The sequence below is a fragment of the Mobula hypostoma genome, chromosome 18, assembly GCF_963921235.1.
Source record: "Mobula hypostoma chromosome 18, sMobHyp1.1, whole genome shotgun sequence".
NCBI lineage: Eukaryota > Metazoa > Chordata > Chondrichthyes > Myliobatiformes > Myliobatidae > Mobula > Mobula hypostoma.
Window position 1 is genome coordinate 8,928,309 of NC_086114.1, and position 12,854 is coordinate 8,941,162.

At 37.9% G+C, this 12,854-nt stretch overlaps 1 protein-coding gene across 3 annotated transcripts in view; it reads left to right on the forward strand.

Moving 5' to 3' along the window:
* Positions 1-12,854, forward strand: part of LOC134358317 (2-oxoglutarate dehydrogenase-like, mitochondrial) — a 98,547-nt gene that overhangs the window by 12,469 nt on the left and 73,224 nt on the right. For all 3 annotated transcript variants that reach the window (XM_063070416.1, XM_063070418.1, XM_063070417.1), the window contains exon 4: positions 3,079-3,181. In XM_063070416.1, coding sequence (XP_062926486.1) covers positions 3,079-3,181 — 103 coding nt within the window. The remainder of the gene's footprint in view (positions 1-3,078; positions 3,182-12,854) is intronic.

The window sequence follows — 12,854 nt, forward strand, 5'->3', positions numbered from 1 at the left end:
ATTTGCCAAAATGGAGCAACAATGATGTTCTTTAATGGCAGGTTACACATTAATTTTATGTAAAGTTGATGACCTTTATTTTTCACTATGCAAGCCCAATGGTCTTTTTCCTAAGTGTTATTATGGTTATAAAGAAGGTTCTTTTATTATTTTTTCTATCAGTCTTTTTTTTTTGTTTAGTTTCACTATTATCAACAACTTGCATTTATACAGTTCATTTTAAGGTTCACTGTACATTATAGAGATAGTCACACCCCAAAATCGATGTTGAGCAAAAGGGAGGAAATATTTTCTTAAAGTTTTATGGGTGATATTGAAATGTTATAGAGGATGGAAGGCTGACATTGAAGTTGTTAAGGGAATACCAGTACACAAGATATAGATATTGAAGGAGTCACCGTCAGTGTGGGACAGGGGATGAAAGTTGTTTACAGGAGGCTGTAATGAGGAAAATCAGGTTACATGGAAGCCAGTGAGAGTCAGGGAGGACAAAACACAGGATGAGTTATGGTACAGACAGTTTGGAAATACTCAAAGTTAGAGGGTGGGAGGGAGTCAAATGCACAACTAATGGAGATAACATATGGGGTAAATTCCTATATCAGATATCACACACTTTAAATACATGTTAAAACTTTTCTGCTTCGAATCTATAATGTACATGAACTTATATTGTTGAAGAATATCTTTCCCATTGTAGTAATGTGAGAGCGTGAAGGATAAAAGTAGGAGTAGGTAAATAGTTCCCTCATGCCTACTGTGCCATCGCCTAACTAATTTTTACCCTTGGTGTCATTTTCTTGCACTGACTGTGCTTGGTTTCCTTAATGTGAGCAGTTGTACACAAGTCTGTTTGAAAGCATGCTGTAAATTTGAACATTTGTTCTTGCATATTGAAAAATATCTCCCTCTTTTATAACATGCCTATCATCTGAATTTTTTTCTTCTCACCTGCGTTTCACCTTCCTTGGTGCCCCTTCTTCCCTTTCTCCCACAGTTCACTCTCCTCTTCTATCATATTCTTCTTTCTCCAGCTATTTACCTTTTCCACCTATCATCTCCCAGCTTCTTACTTCATTTCCTTCCCAACCCCCCTTCCGATACACACCTGGCTTCACCTATCACCTAACTTGTACACCTACCCTACCCCCTCAACCCCACCTTCTTAATCTGGCTTCTTCCCCGTTCCTTTTACAGGCCTGATGAAGGGGCTTAGCCTAAAACATTGACTGTTTACTTCCATAGATGGTGTATGATCTGCTGAGTTTCCCCAACCTTCTGTGCGTGTTGCTCTGGATTTCCAGCGTTTGCACAATTTACTGTGTTTATCCCTTCCTCTTTTGCAACATGCTTTTCAAAATGTGGAAATTAGCAATGTCAGCAACACAATGCATCAGCCAGCTAAACAGAGAATATCATTCTCGGTTACAAGCCCCATTATATCTAGGAAAACCAATAGTAGCAGTCATGTGGATAGGGTAATTCTTTACTTCCAACTTTCACTTTAAAACATCAGCATTGAAAGGCACAAAGAATTTCTGAAACAGGAACCTGTGGTTGCTAAATTTGTTGAGTGATAGGAATAAATGTTGATGTTGCATCCAGGTGTTGTGTATACGGGCAAATGGTTTGTTCACCTGTAGGCGCATGGAATTACTTTGAGTTAAATAGAATCAGAGCTGTTAGGCACAGTTGCACTGGATTGGTCTGGCTCAGCAAGCATTCTGTTGTGTTAAATAGAAGTAAATTAAAACTTAGATGTAGTTGCTGCAGGTATGATGGAACTTACCAGTTCAGCTTCCTGTTCAGAATCATCTAGTAGTGTCAAGAATTATCCATATAATTTCATTCATTAATATAACTCCTTTAGCTCTTTGACACTATTACTACAAAGCTTCCTCTCAGCTCAGTGATGTTGAAATTTGCAGAATTTCCTACTTGTAGGTATTACTATTCCAGCTATTATTAAACTTATAAATGATTCAACAGAAGTTCAAGCTTTATGTGCATGTTAATTTAATGCATCACTTGATTTTAAGTGTTTGCTTCATTGAAGTGAATTAGACTTTGTTAAAATTTATCATTACAAAGGGAAAAGTGAGAGTTTGATGCCCAGTGTATTTTTCTAGCCTTAGTTGTGCAGAAATGATCAAATTTTTTTGCTATCAAGGCTTTGATTATGTGTGTTGTCGGTGCCACAGTAACGTAACGGTTAATGTGACACTATTACAGCTCCGGGCATCAGAGTACGGAATTCATTTCCAGCACTGTCTATAGGAAGTCTGTATGTCCTTCCCATGAGTGTGTGGGTTTCCTCCCACATTCCAATGATGTACCATCGGTTAATTAACCATTGTAAATTGTCCTGTGATTAGGCTAGTGTTAAATAGCTGGGTGGTGCAGCTTATTGGGCCAAAGGGCCTGTTCCATGCTGTATCTCCCAATTAAAATAAAAACAGTAAAGCACCACTGACGTTTTTAAAATTGGACTGTAAATATTCAGTAGTGAATTTTGGCTATCAGCCAAGTTTTCTATGTAACTTTGTAAATATTCTATATGTCACTGTACCACTAAGAATACAGGAAGACTGTATCTTGAGGCTAATCAATGTCCTTATGAAGTTAGTATTGCTTCAAGTTATTGTAGAGTACATGGGTTAATTTATTTGCACTTACTAAAATTATGTCCCAGTTACTGAAATTTTGGAGCATGAATTGTACATACACAACTCCTGACAACTCGGGACCCATTCCTGTGACCATGGTGATTACGTCCTTGTGTAAGTTGTTCTGTTTGAACTTTATGCATAGGAAGGCGTGAAAGGTAAATGCTTTATGCTGCTGCCTCATTGTTTTGTCTTGATCAGAATATCACGATGCATTGGAGTGCAATATATGTGTTTTAATGGAAAATTGCTTTTAGACTTGATGGTTCATAAAGCTAGTGAATTCCTGATTTAGAAGATTCATGAGTGATCTAACCTGGATAGGTTCCATTCAAGCTGTGGAAGTGGTAAAACCGCACAATTGTAAAGGCTGATTCTTTCTCCTTCCTTTCCCTACAACTTCCTTTTACAGATCCGTGGGCATCACGTGGCTCAGCTAGATCCATTGGGAATCCTAGATGCAGACCTGGACTCATGTGTTCCAATTGATTTAATCACTTCCTTGGATAAACTTGGTGAGGATTAGCTGATTATACAAGTGCATTTTTTTTTTACTCTGAGTTAAGGAATTGTACAGCACAGAAACAGACCTTTTCATCCATTGCATCCATACCAACCTTTTTGCTCATCTACACTGGGGCCTTATCCTTCTATGCCTTCCTACACAAGTACCTGTCTTAATGTTTCTTAAGCATAGCAATTGTATTTGCCTGTGCCACCTCCAATGGCAGTGAGTTCCATGAATCAACTGTATATAAAGAAAATCAAATCTTTCTTCTCACCTTAAACCTATGTCATCTTGTTTTTAATATCTCTATCATGGGTAAAATATTCTTATTACTTGTTCTTTCTATACTACTTACAATTCTGTATACCTCTATCAGATCACCCCTTCAGCCCAGGGAAAATAAGCCCAGTTTATCCAAGTTATCCTTAAGACTCAAGTTCTCCAATCCAAGCAGCTTCACAGTGAATCTGAATTTTCTCCAGCAATCAATTCCTCCAGGAACTTGAAGCAATCAGAACTGCGTACAAAGTGTAGTCTAAACAATGTTTTGCAAAGTTGCGACATAACATTCCAACTTTTAAAATCTTATTGGCCTCCATTTTCTGTATGTCTGCACTCACCCCATCCTCCTCCTGTCACAACAGAGATAAGGTTCCCCTCATCCTTGCTTACCACCAATTGCCTCCATATCCAGCACATCATTCTTCACAATTTCTGCCATCTCCAATGCAATCCTACTACTAAGCACATCTTTCCTTTCCCCATCCCCCCCCATCCTCTGCTTTCTGTAGGAATTGCTCTCTACATGACTCTCTCAAAGTAAATTTATTATCAAAGTACATATGTCACCATGTACAACCCTGAGATTCATTTTCTTGCGGGTATACACAGTAAATCCAAGAAACACCATGGACTTCAGTGAAAGACCACACCCAACAGGGTGATTAATGTGCAAAAGGCAATAAACTGTGCAAATACAACAGAGGAAAAAAGCAATAAATATTGAGAATATGAGATGACTCCTTGAAAGTGAGTCCATTTGTTGTAGGAACAGTTAAGTGATAGGGTAAGTGAAGTTGAGTGTAGTTATCCTGTCTGGTTCAGGATCTTGATGGTTGAGGGGTAATAACTGTTCCTGAACTTGGTGGTGTGGGTCCTGAGGCTCCACTTATCACTCCCCACTGATTTCCCTCCTGGCACTTATCCCTGCAAGCAGGATAAATGCTACACCTCCCTGTACGCCACCTCCCTCGTTGTCATTCAGGGCTCCAAATAGTCCTTCCAGCTGCAGTTGCACTTGACCTGTGACTCTTTTGAGGTCATCTCAAGGTATGTGGCCTCCTTTACACTGGTAAACCTGATGTAGATTGGTGTACTGCTTTGCTGAGCACTTTCACTGTCCACCACAAAAAGTCTGATCTCACGGTTACCCACTTCAATTCAACTTCCTGTTCCTGTAAAGGTGGTTATGTCCATGACCTCTTATACTGCCATGATGAGGCAAAATTCAGGTAGCCTCCAACCTGATAGCATGGAAATTGATTTTTGCTAATTACTCACCCTCCCTCCTCCTTTCATTTACCATTCCCCATTCTGCTCACTCCTTCTCTTCTTCTCATAGTCATCACCTCCCTTTGGTTTCCCTCCTCCTTCCCTTTCTTCCATGGTTCTCTGTCCTCTCCTGTTAGATTATTTCTTCTTCAGTCCTTTACCTCTTCCACCTTTCACCTCCTAGCTTCTTAATTCATCCCCACCTTCCTTCTCACCAAGTCCGACCTAGCATCTGCTTGTACTCCTTCCCCTCTTCCCAGCTTTCTAAGGTGGCTTTTGTCCCCTTCCTTTCTAGTCCTGATGAAGGGTTTCAGCCTGAAACATTGGCTGTTTATTCCCCTCCATGGATGCTTCCTGACCTGTGGAGTTCCTCCAGCATTTTGTGTGTGTTGCTTTTATATTCTATGCTCTAGCTTAGGAAGGCAAGTCTCCCCACGTATCATCTTCACCATCCTAACAATCTTTGTCATCACCTTTTGAGAATTACAGAGCTGAACTTTACGAACTTCTGTTAATCAACATTTTGTAGCATTCCCGCCATATATTGTATATGTCCTACCCTAACTGACTTCCCAAAATGTAATACTTTGCACTTGACGTTACATCCCACCTGCCAATATTCTGCCCAATCTCTATCAGCTCTTTGACACCAAGACTGAACAACTTAACACAACATCATAACTCTTTGAGTATTTAATGGCATCAGTTTTCTCAATATTTCAATAAAAATTATCCTTTTTTTTGCATTATGCCAGTACTTAGCAGGATTGTTACTTTTGATAATAAGCCTTTAAAGCCAGAACGTTCTATTTCAAATGCTAAAGATTTTTTGAACACAAATTTTTACCTGGATAAAGTAATACTTGAATTTCAATCAGTATAAACTCAATTTATTTCAAAAGATGACAAATATAACTGAAAGCTGTATGCATGGAATTCTAATGAACACCCACTCATTAGCTATGTTGTCATTTGGGCCTCATAAAATTTAACCAGCTTGTTTCACCTCATTTGCTTCGTCACTGCATAGTGACTCATAATCATCTGTGCAGTGACTAATTGGTTGCAAGGGTATACAGTTATTTATTACGTAGAATGAATTTTATTAACCAGCTGGGCATACAGCAGTCTTTTTTTGTCTTGGCTTTGCACGGGTTCCATTTATGTCTTTTTTGAAGCTTGCATAGATACCAACGTCAAGTGCATTTTCATTGCATTTGCATTTTTCTGTTGTGTCTTGTGATCTTGTAGTAAACAGAAAACAGTTTGTCTGGCTTGCAGTCTCATTAGATATGCAGATTTAACCAGATAAGTTAAGATGTGATGGTAAGTAAATTGGATTAAGGTGTGGTCTGTATTTTTAAATATGCTTAATTCTTTGCATACCCATCAGCAGTGATGCATCTATCATTGGCTGGAGTACCATCTAACTCAGCTCACAAAAGCTATCCATGATAGAATTATAAGTATATGTTAAATTGAAGAACTGTTATTTTAGTTTGCATGGATAATGTATCCACATTTACAGGTGATACAGGTTGGTTTTATTTTGAATTAGAATCAGAATTAAGTTTATTATGACTGTCTTATTTGACATGAAATTTGTTTTGCGGCAGCATTAAAGTGCAAAGATTTAAAATTACATTTAATTACGAAAGACGTAGAACAATACACTACTGGTCCTTCGGCTTACGATATTGTGCAACCTTTTAACCTACTCTAAGATCAGTCTAACCCTTCCTTTCTACGTAGCTTTTCATTTTTCTTTCACTTGTGGCTATATGAGTCTTTTAGTCAAGTTTATTATCATTTAACTATATACACGTATATAATGTATATAGAAACGAGATGTTTCTCCAAACCAGGGTGTAAAGCACGGTAGCATACATAACACATGATAACTTATGAAGGTAAGGATAAAATCTACAGATGAGTTACCTATAAATAACAAACCAAAGTGAATTAACATTAAATAATATAAGGTATGGAACAGGTTAACCAGTGACACTTTAAATACGATGCAGTAGAAAGTTCAGAAGCCTAATGACCTGAGGGAAGAAATTGTTTCTTATCCTAACCATTCTTGTCTTTATTCATCAGAGGCTTCTGCTTGATGGTAGAAAGTCAAAGAGGATGCTGGGTCATGGTTGGGATCCTTAATAATACTAAGGGCCCTGCATATACAGCACTCTTGATAAATGTCCCCGATGAATGGTAGGGTGACCGCTATGATATTCTCCGCTGTTCTCATGTTAGGGACATTCTTAATCATCCCAAATGTATATATTTCATTTGTGTAATGTTTTCAAAAAGGATGATGCTGTAGAGATTTCAGAGAGCTGGCTTGGAACTATGTGCCTAGTCCTGGGTGTCTTCCTGGAGATGTTTCTACTTGTAAGAGTGGTTTGGCATTGCAAGCCAGTAAAGTGCACTGACTAGCTTATTTCCAGCAGTTGGAATGGAGACGGTGAATGGTAAATGGACCTTTATAACCCACAGGAGAAGAATCAGCTTAGTGAAAAAAGCGGTTCCAAAATGCAGCCAAATTCAATTTTGTATGTAAAATTTAGCCTTGTCATATTTTGGTTTAATTGAATTCAGATTTATATAATTGAAAAGCTGAGCATTACATATTTTGATTTTTTTTTTGTAAAAAAGGGTTTATTTATATAGTGGCAAGAGAGGCAAATGTATTTTATATGTTTATTAGATAGCTTTTAGAATTGGGTTGTATATCATCTCCTTTAGTTGAGTGTTGCATTGAAACTGTTTCAATTCCATGGTGTGTCTTAAGCATCTATCATGCCATTTTTTTGTGGTTTTAAGGGCAGCTTTTTCCTTTCCTTTTTGAAGTGTTTCATTAAGCACAACTTTTTTTAATCTATACTATCGATTCAGTTTATACTATTTTTTAATATTTATTATGTTATCATTAGCCCTTGGACTTCTGACTTTCTCAGATGGTTGTCAGTCATTACAACCTTTATCTCCTCAAACAGATTGGTGTTCTTCTAAAATTACTTACTTTTTCATAATCAATCATTTCTTCTATAACAATCAGTGGGAAAAATTTGCTTGAAGAAAGTAAGGAGGCATGGGATCCAAGGGGACATTGCTTTGTGGATCCAGAACTGGCTTGCCCACAGAAGGCAAAGAGAGGTTGTAGATGGGTGATATTCTGCATGGAAGTTGAGACCAGTGATGTGCCTCAGGGATCTGTTCTGGGACCCCTACGCTTCGTGATTTTTATAAATGACCTGGATGAGGAAGTGGACGGATGGGTTAGTAAATTTGCTGATGACACAAAGGTTGGGGGTGTTGTGGATAGTGTGGAGGGCTGTCGGAGGTTACAGTGGGACATTGATAGGATGCAAAACTGGGTTGAGAAGTGGCAGATGGAGTTCAACTCAGGTAAGTGTGAGGTGGATCATTTTGGTAGGTCAAGTATGATGGCAGAATATAGTATTAATGGTAAGACTCTTTGCAGTGTGGAGGATCAGAGGGATCTTGGGGTCCAAGTCCATAGGACACTCAAAGCTGCTGCACAGGTTGACTCTGTGGTTAAGAAGGCATACAGTGCTCAGTTCTGGTTGCCTTACTACAGGAAGGATGTGGAAACCATAGAAATGGTGCAGAGGAGATTTACAAGGATATTTCCTGGATTGGAGAGCACGCCTTAGTATGAGAATAGGCTTTTTCTCCTTGGAGCGACGGAGGATGAGAGGTGACCTGATAGGGGTGTATAAGATGATGAGAGTCATTGATCATGTGGATAGTCAAAGGCTTTTTCCCAGGGCTGAAATGACTAGCATGAGAGGGCACAGTTGTAAGGTGCTTGGAAATAGGTACAGAGGAGATGTGAGGGGTAAGTTTTTTACGCAGAGAGTGGTGAGTGTGTGGAATGGGCTGCCGGCGACAGTGGTGGAGGCGGATACGATAGGGTCTTTTAAGAGACTCCTGGATAGGTACATAGAGCTTAAAAAATAGAGGGCTGTGGGTGACCCTAGGTAATTTCTAAGGTAAGGATATGTTCAGCACAGCTTTGTGGGTGGAAGGGCCTGTATTGTGCTGTAGGTTTTTCTATGTTTCTATCTGTAACTATGCTTATACACAAATAACAGCTTATGAAATGTCATCCATAATTTTTGTCAAGGTAAACTTCATCCTTTTGGTCAAATTTAAGGCCAACTGCAAATGAATGATGTAAATTAGCAGAAAAGAATGAGACTACTTTTGTTTCAGATTTTAATTTGAATCCCAGAATCATAGCAGCACACAAGAAAGAAGTTCAGCACATCGTGCCTCTGACAGCTTTTGTAAGATTTGTTCAATTAGTCTTACTGCCAAGCAATTTTGTTCTTGTTCTAGAGATGCCTCTTAATTTGTTTATATCCAATTCCCCTTGGAAATTACTTGATTTTCAACCACTGCCTCCCCCCATACTTTTGGGTAGAGTAATACTGTGGAAAAAATAGCAATCCTGATTGATGTGGAAGCAACGGCTGGGAATTGGGTGTTTTCTTAGTTATTGCTCATGTCACTGGTATTTTAAATACCTTTTGATTAAAAAGTATATAATTAGGTCAATGCTTTGTTAAAACGATAACCATTTATAATCAGAAACTGACATCTATCACTATAGTTTTGCCAGTTTTAATTCACTGGATTTTTTTTTCATAATTTTGATTGAGAAAATGTTCAGGAATTGCTTAAGAATTTAAAAAAAAGATGAAAAGGATGACATTAAAAACATGTTTTAGGAATAGTTTCTTGCAGTATGTCATCAGATTTCTGAACAGTCTATGAACCCATGAAAGCTATCTTGTTTGTTTTTTGCACTTAATTGTTTTAAACTTGCGGTAATTTTTATGTGTTGCACCATGGCTGCTGCTGCAAACCAACAAATTTCACAACATATGTTAGTGATAATACACCTAAGAGGAATAAACAGTCAATGTTTCAGGCTAAGACCCTTCATCAGGGTCTTGGCCCAAAGAGTCAACAGTTTATTCCTCTACATAGTTGCTGTCTGACCAGCTGAGTTCCTCCATTTTGTTGTGTTACTCTGGATTTCCAGTATCTTCAGAATCACTTGTGTTTATAATAAACCTGTTTCTGAATCTGAAATACCTAATGTTCAGGCAAAGCAGTACACTGGGGTAGATTCTCTACTTGGAATTGAAAATTGTACTGTTTCGATAATGAGCAGATTTGTAATGAGAATTTTGTGCCTAGACAGCAAGTTGAAAATCAACCGTGCTGTATGACATTAATTGCATAAATACTTATAAATTTGAGACTCGTAATCATAAGTGTTTGACCTTGTGTTAAACCATTGTAAACTTGAGATGATCTGTTTATTTCATGCAGTTGGTATGATGTTTTCTGCCCTTTGGTTTTACTTCACTCTGTGTTGATCTTCAGTGTATAGGGGAGGTGCAGTGAAGGGCCCATTTATAATGGTGATTTTTAAAAAGTTTGACCTCATTTTAAATCTGCATTGATGTGCAGTAATAAATATTGTTAAAATATTAAACTAATTTAGCTATCTTATGGCAAGATCTTTTTGTACTTGATCACGTAATCAAATTAAGACTTTGTGAAAGTATAGCAATTAATATCCGAAGTAAAAATTCTCCCTCAGGATGCCTTTTATTAAGTCTCCAGTAATTGAACTGTATTAGTGGATTTAATTACATGCACTGTAATTTGAAATAAAATGCAAATACAGTATCACGCATGTCAACATTATTCTATAGATTTTAAATTGCAATTCATAGATCTTTGACCCTCTTTTTCCTCAGTGTTTCCGCTGAACAGTGCCATTATAATTATAACAAAGAGAAAGAAAATAAAATGAAATTACCAGGTGTTCATTCTGTCAGACAAAATGAAAATCTAATGATAACAAGACTTTTTTCACAGTTTTTAAAGGTTACCTTTCAACGAAACTATTCCTTCAGTGATGCTTTCAGTCTTTTTATTACGATGTTTATATGCATGAAACATATTTGGCAACGATTCTCAGTTTTTAAAATATTTTTTTCTTATGGTCTAGCTGTTCTGAGAAGCTCCAGAGTAATTGATTCTCTGCTACAAACCATATTGAATATTAAATTCAAGATTGTTCGGTGTTTTCATTTCTATGAAAATTCTCAAATTGAAATGCCAGGGTAAAGTTCTGTTTTAACCTGTGCAGTGGGAATTTATAATTTTGGCTTGCTTTTTCCTCATGGTCCTGAAAACTACTTTGTGTTCAGTTCAGTTTCATGTCATGTTGGAATTCTATTGGCAATGAGAATACCATTCCTCAGGAATTGCTAATACTTCAATGTCTATTAGAAGAATGCATCATAACAGCATGACGAAGCTAAAAATCCATGCCATTAAGATCTTAATATTATCATGTTACATGCCTTAGTGTGTATCATGCTGAAAATCAGGAGTGTGAGGATCATTTTCTTTTAACAGTAACTGGTAGACTGCCTTTTTTTTCAAATTGACTAAATTTGTTGGAGTAATTAGACCTCTTTCCCAGTATGTTGTCACAATTCTATTGATTTCATTCATGGTACAATGTTTGTGCCATTGATTGCTTATATCCCGGATATGTTATGTTATGCTATGTTACAGTTTGTCCACAGCAGATGCTTGGTGCCCAGAGATTTTTTTCTAATGATTAACTTTTATAAGTTATTGAGCTTCTACTTAAGTTGTACCTCCCTCTGCAACTGGATCCTTGATTTCCTCATTAGGAGATCAGTCAATGCAGATTGGAAATAGCGTCTCCTCGTTGCTGACATTCAACACGGATGTAACTCAAGAAGTAATTGATTATGGACTTTAGGAAGGGGAAGTCAGGAGAACATACCAGTCCTCATCGAGGAGTCGTCACTGGAAAGGGAGAGTAGCTTCAAGATCCTGGGCATCAATATCTGAGGATCTATTCTAAACCCAATATATTGATGCACCAATGAAGAAGATACACCAGCGGCAGTACTTCATTTGGAGTTTGAGGAGATTTGGTCTGCCACCAAAGAGCCTAGCAAATTTCTATAGATGTACCACACTCAACTTTTTAGGAATAGTTTCGTCCCCTCAGCAATCAGATTTCTGATTGGTCAATGAACACTACATCGCTATTTTGCTCTCTTTTTGTACTTTATTTGTTAATAATTTTATTTCTTATTGCAACTTGATGCTTCTGCCTTGAGCGCTACCACAAACCATATCAACTCCAAAATTATTCCTTGCTCAGAGTGACAGTTTTGCTGTATATTTATAACATTGGCAACTGATTGTATTGTGGGAAATTACCAAGTGCATCCTTTTTGGATCTTGTCAGTTGCCATTTTACTTCAGGTGTCCCTTAGTCCCAAAATACACAACCATTTATAACCGGTGCATGAATGGATTGGCCTCTCTGGGTTCCTGTCATTGCACAGTGCTGATTTGCTTTTCAAACTTCTCACTTAGTGAAGCATTTCCCTTCAATTTTCAGCAAGACCTGTAATGTATTCAGAATACTGATAAGTGGCAAGCAACATTCATTCCAGAAGTGTGCCAGGAAGGGAATATTCCCATTAAATACACTGATGCCATGAGCAGTATGAGCAGAATTAGGCTGTTCAGCCCATCAGGTCTTCTCCACCATTCGATCATGGCTGATTTACTTTCTCTATCAACCTCATTCTCCTGCCTTCTCCCTGTAACCTTTGCTCTTACTAATCAAGAGTATATCACCATTTGCTTTAAATACAGCTTGGTTTTCACAGCTGTATGTGCCAATGAATTCCACAGATTTGCCACCCTCTGGCAAAAGAAACTACTCTTCATCTCTGTTCTAATGGAATGTCCTCCTATTCTGAGGGTGTGTCCTCTGTCCTAGACTCTCCTACTATTGGAAACATCCTCTCCATGTCCACTGTATCTAGGCCTTTCAATATTTGGTAAATTTCAATGAGATTCTCCGCCTTATTCTCGTGAAATCCCATTTAATGTACTCCCAACGAGTACAGGCCCAGAGCCATCAAATGCTCCTTGTATGTTAACCCTTCCATTCCCAGGATCATTCTAGTAAACCTTGTCTGGATGCTCTGCAATGCCTGTACATCCATTCTTAGAGATGG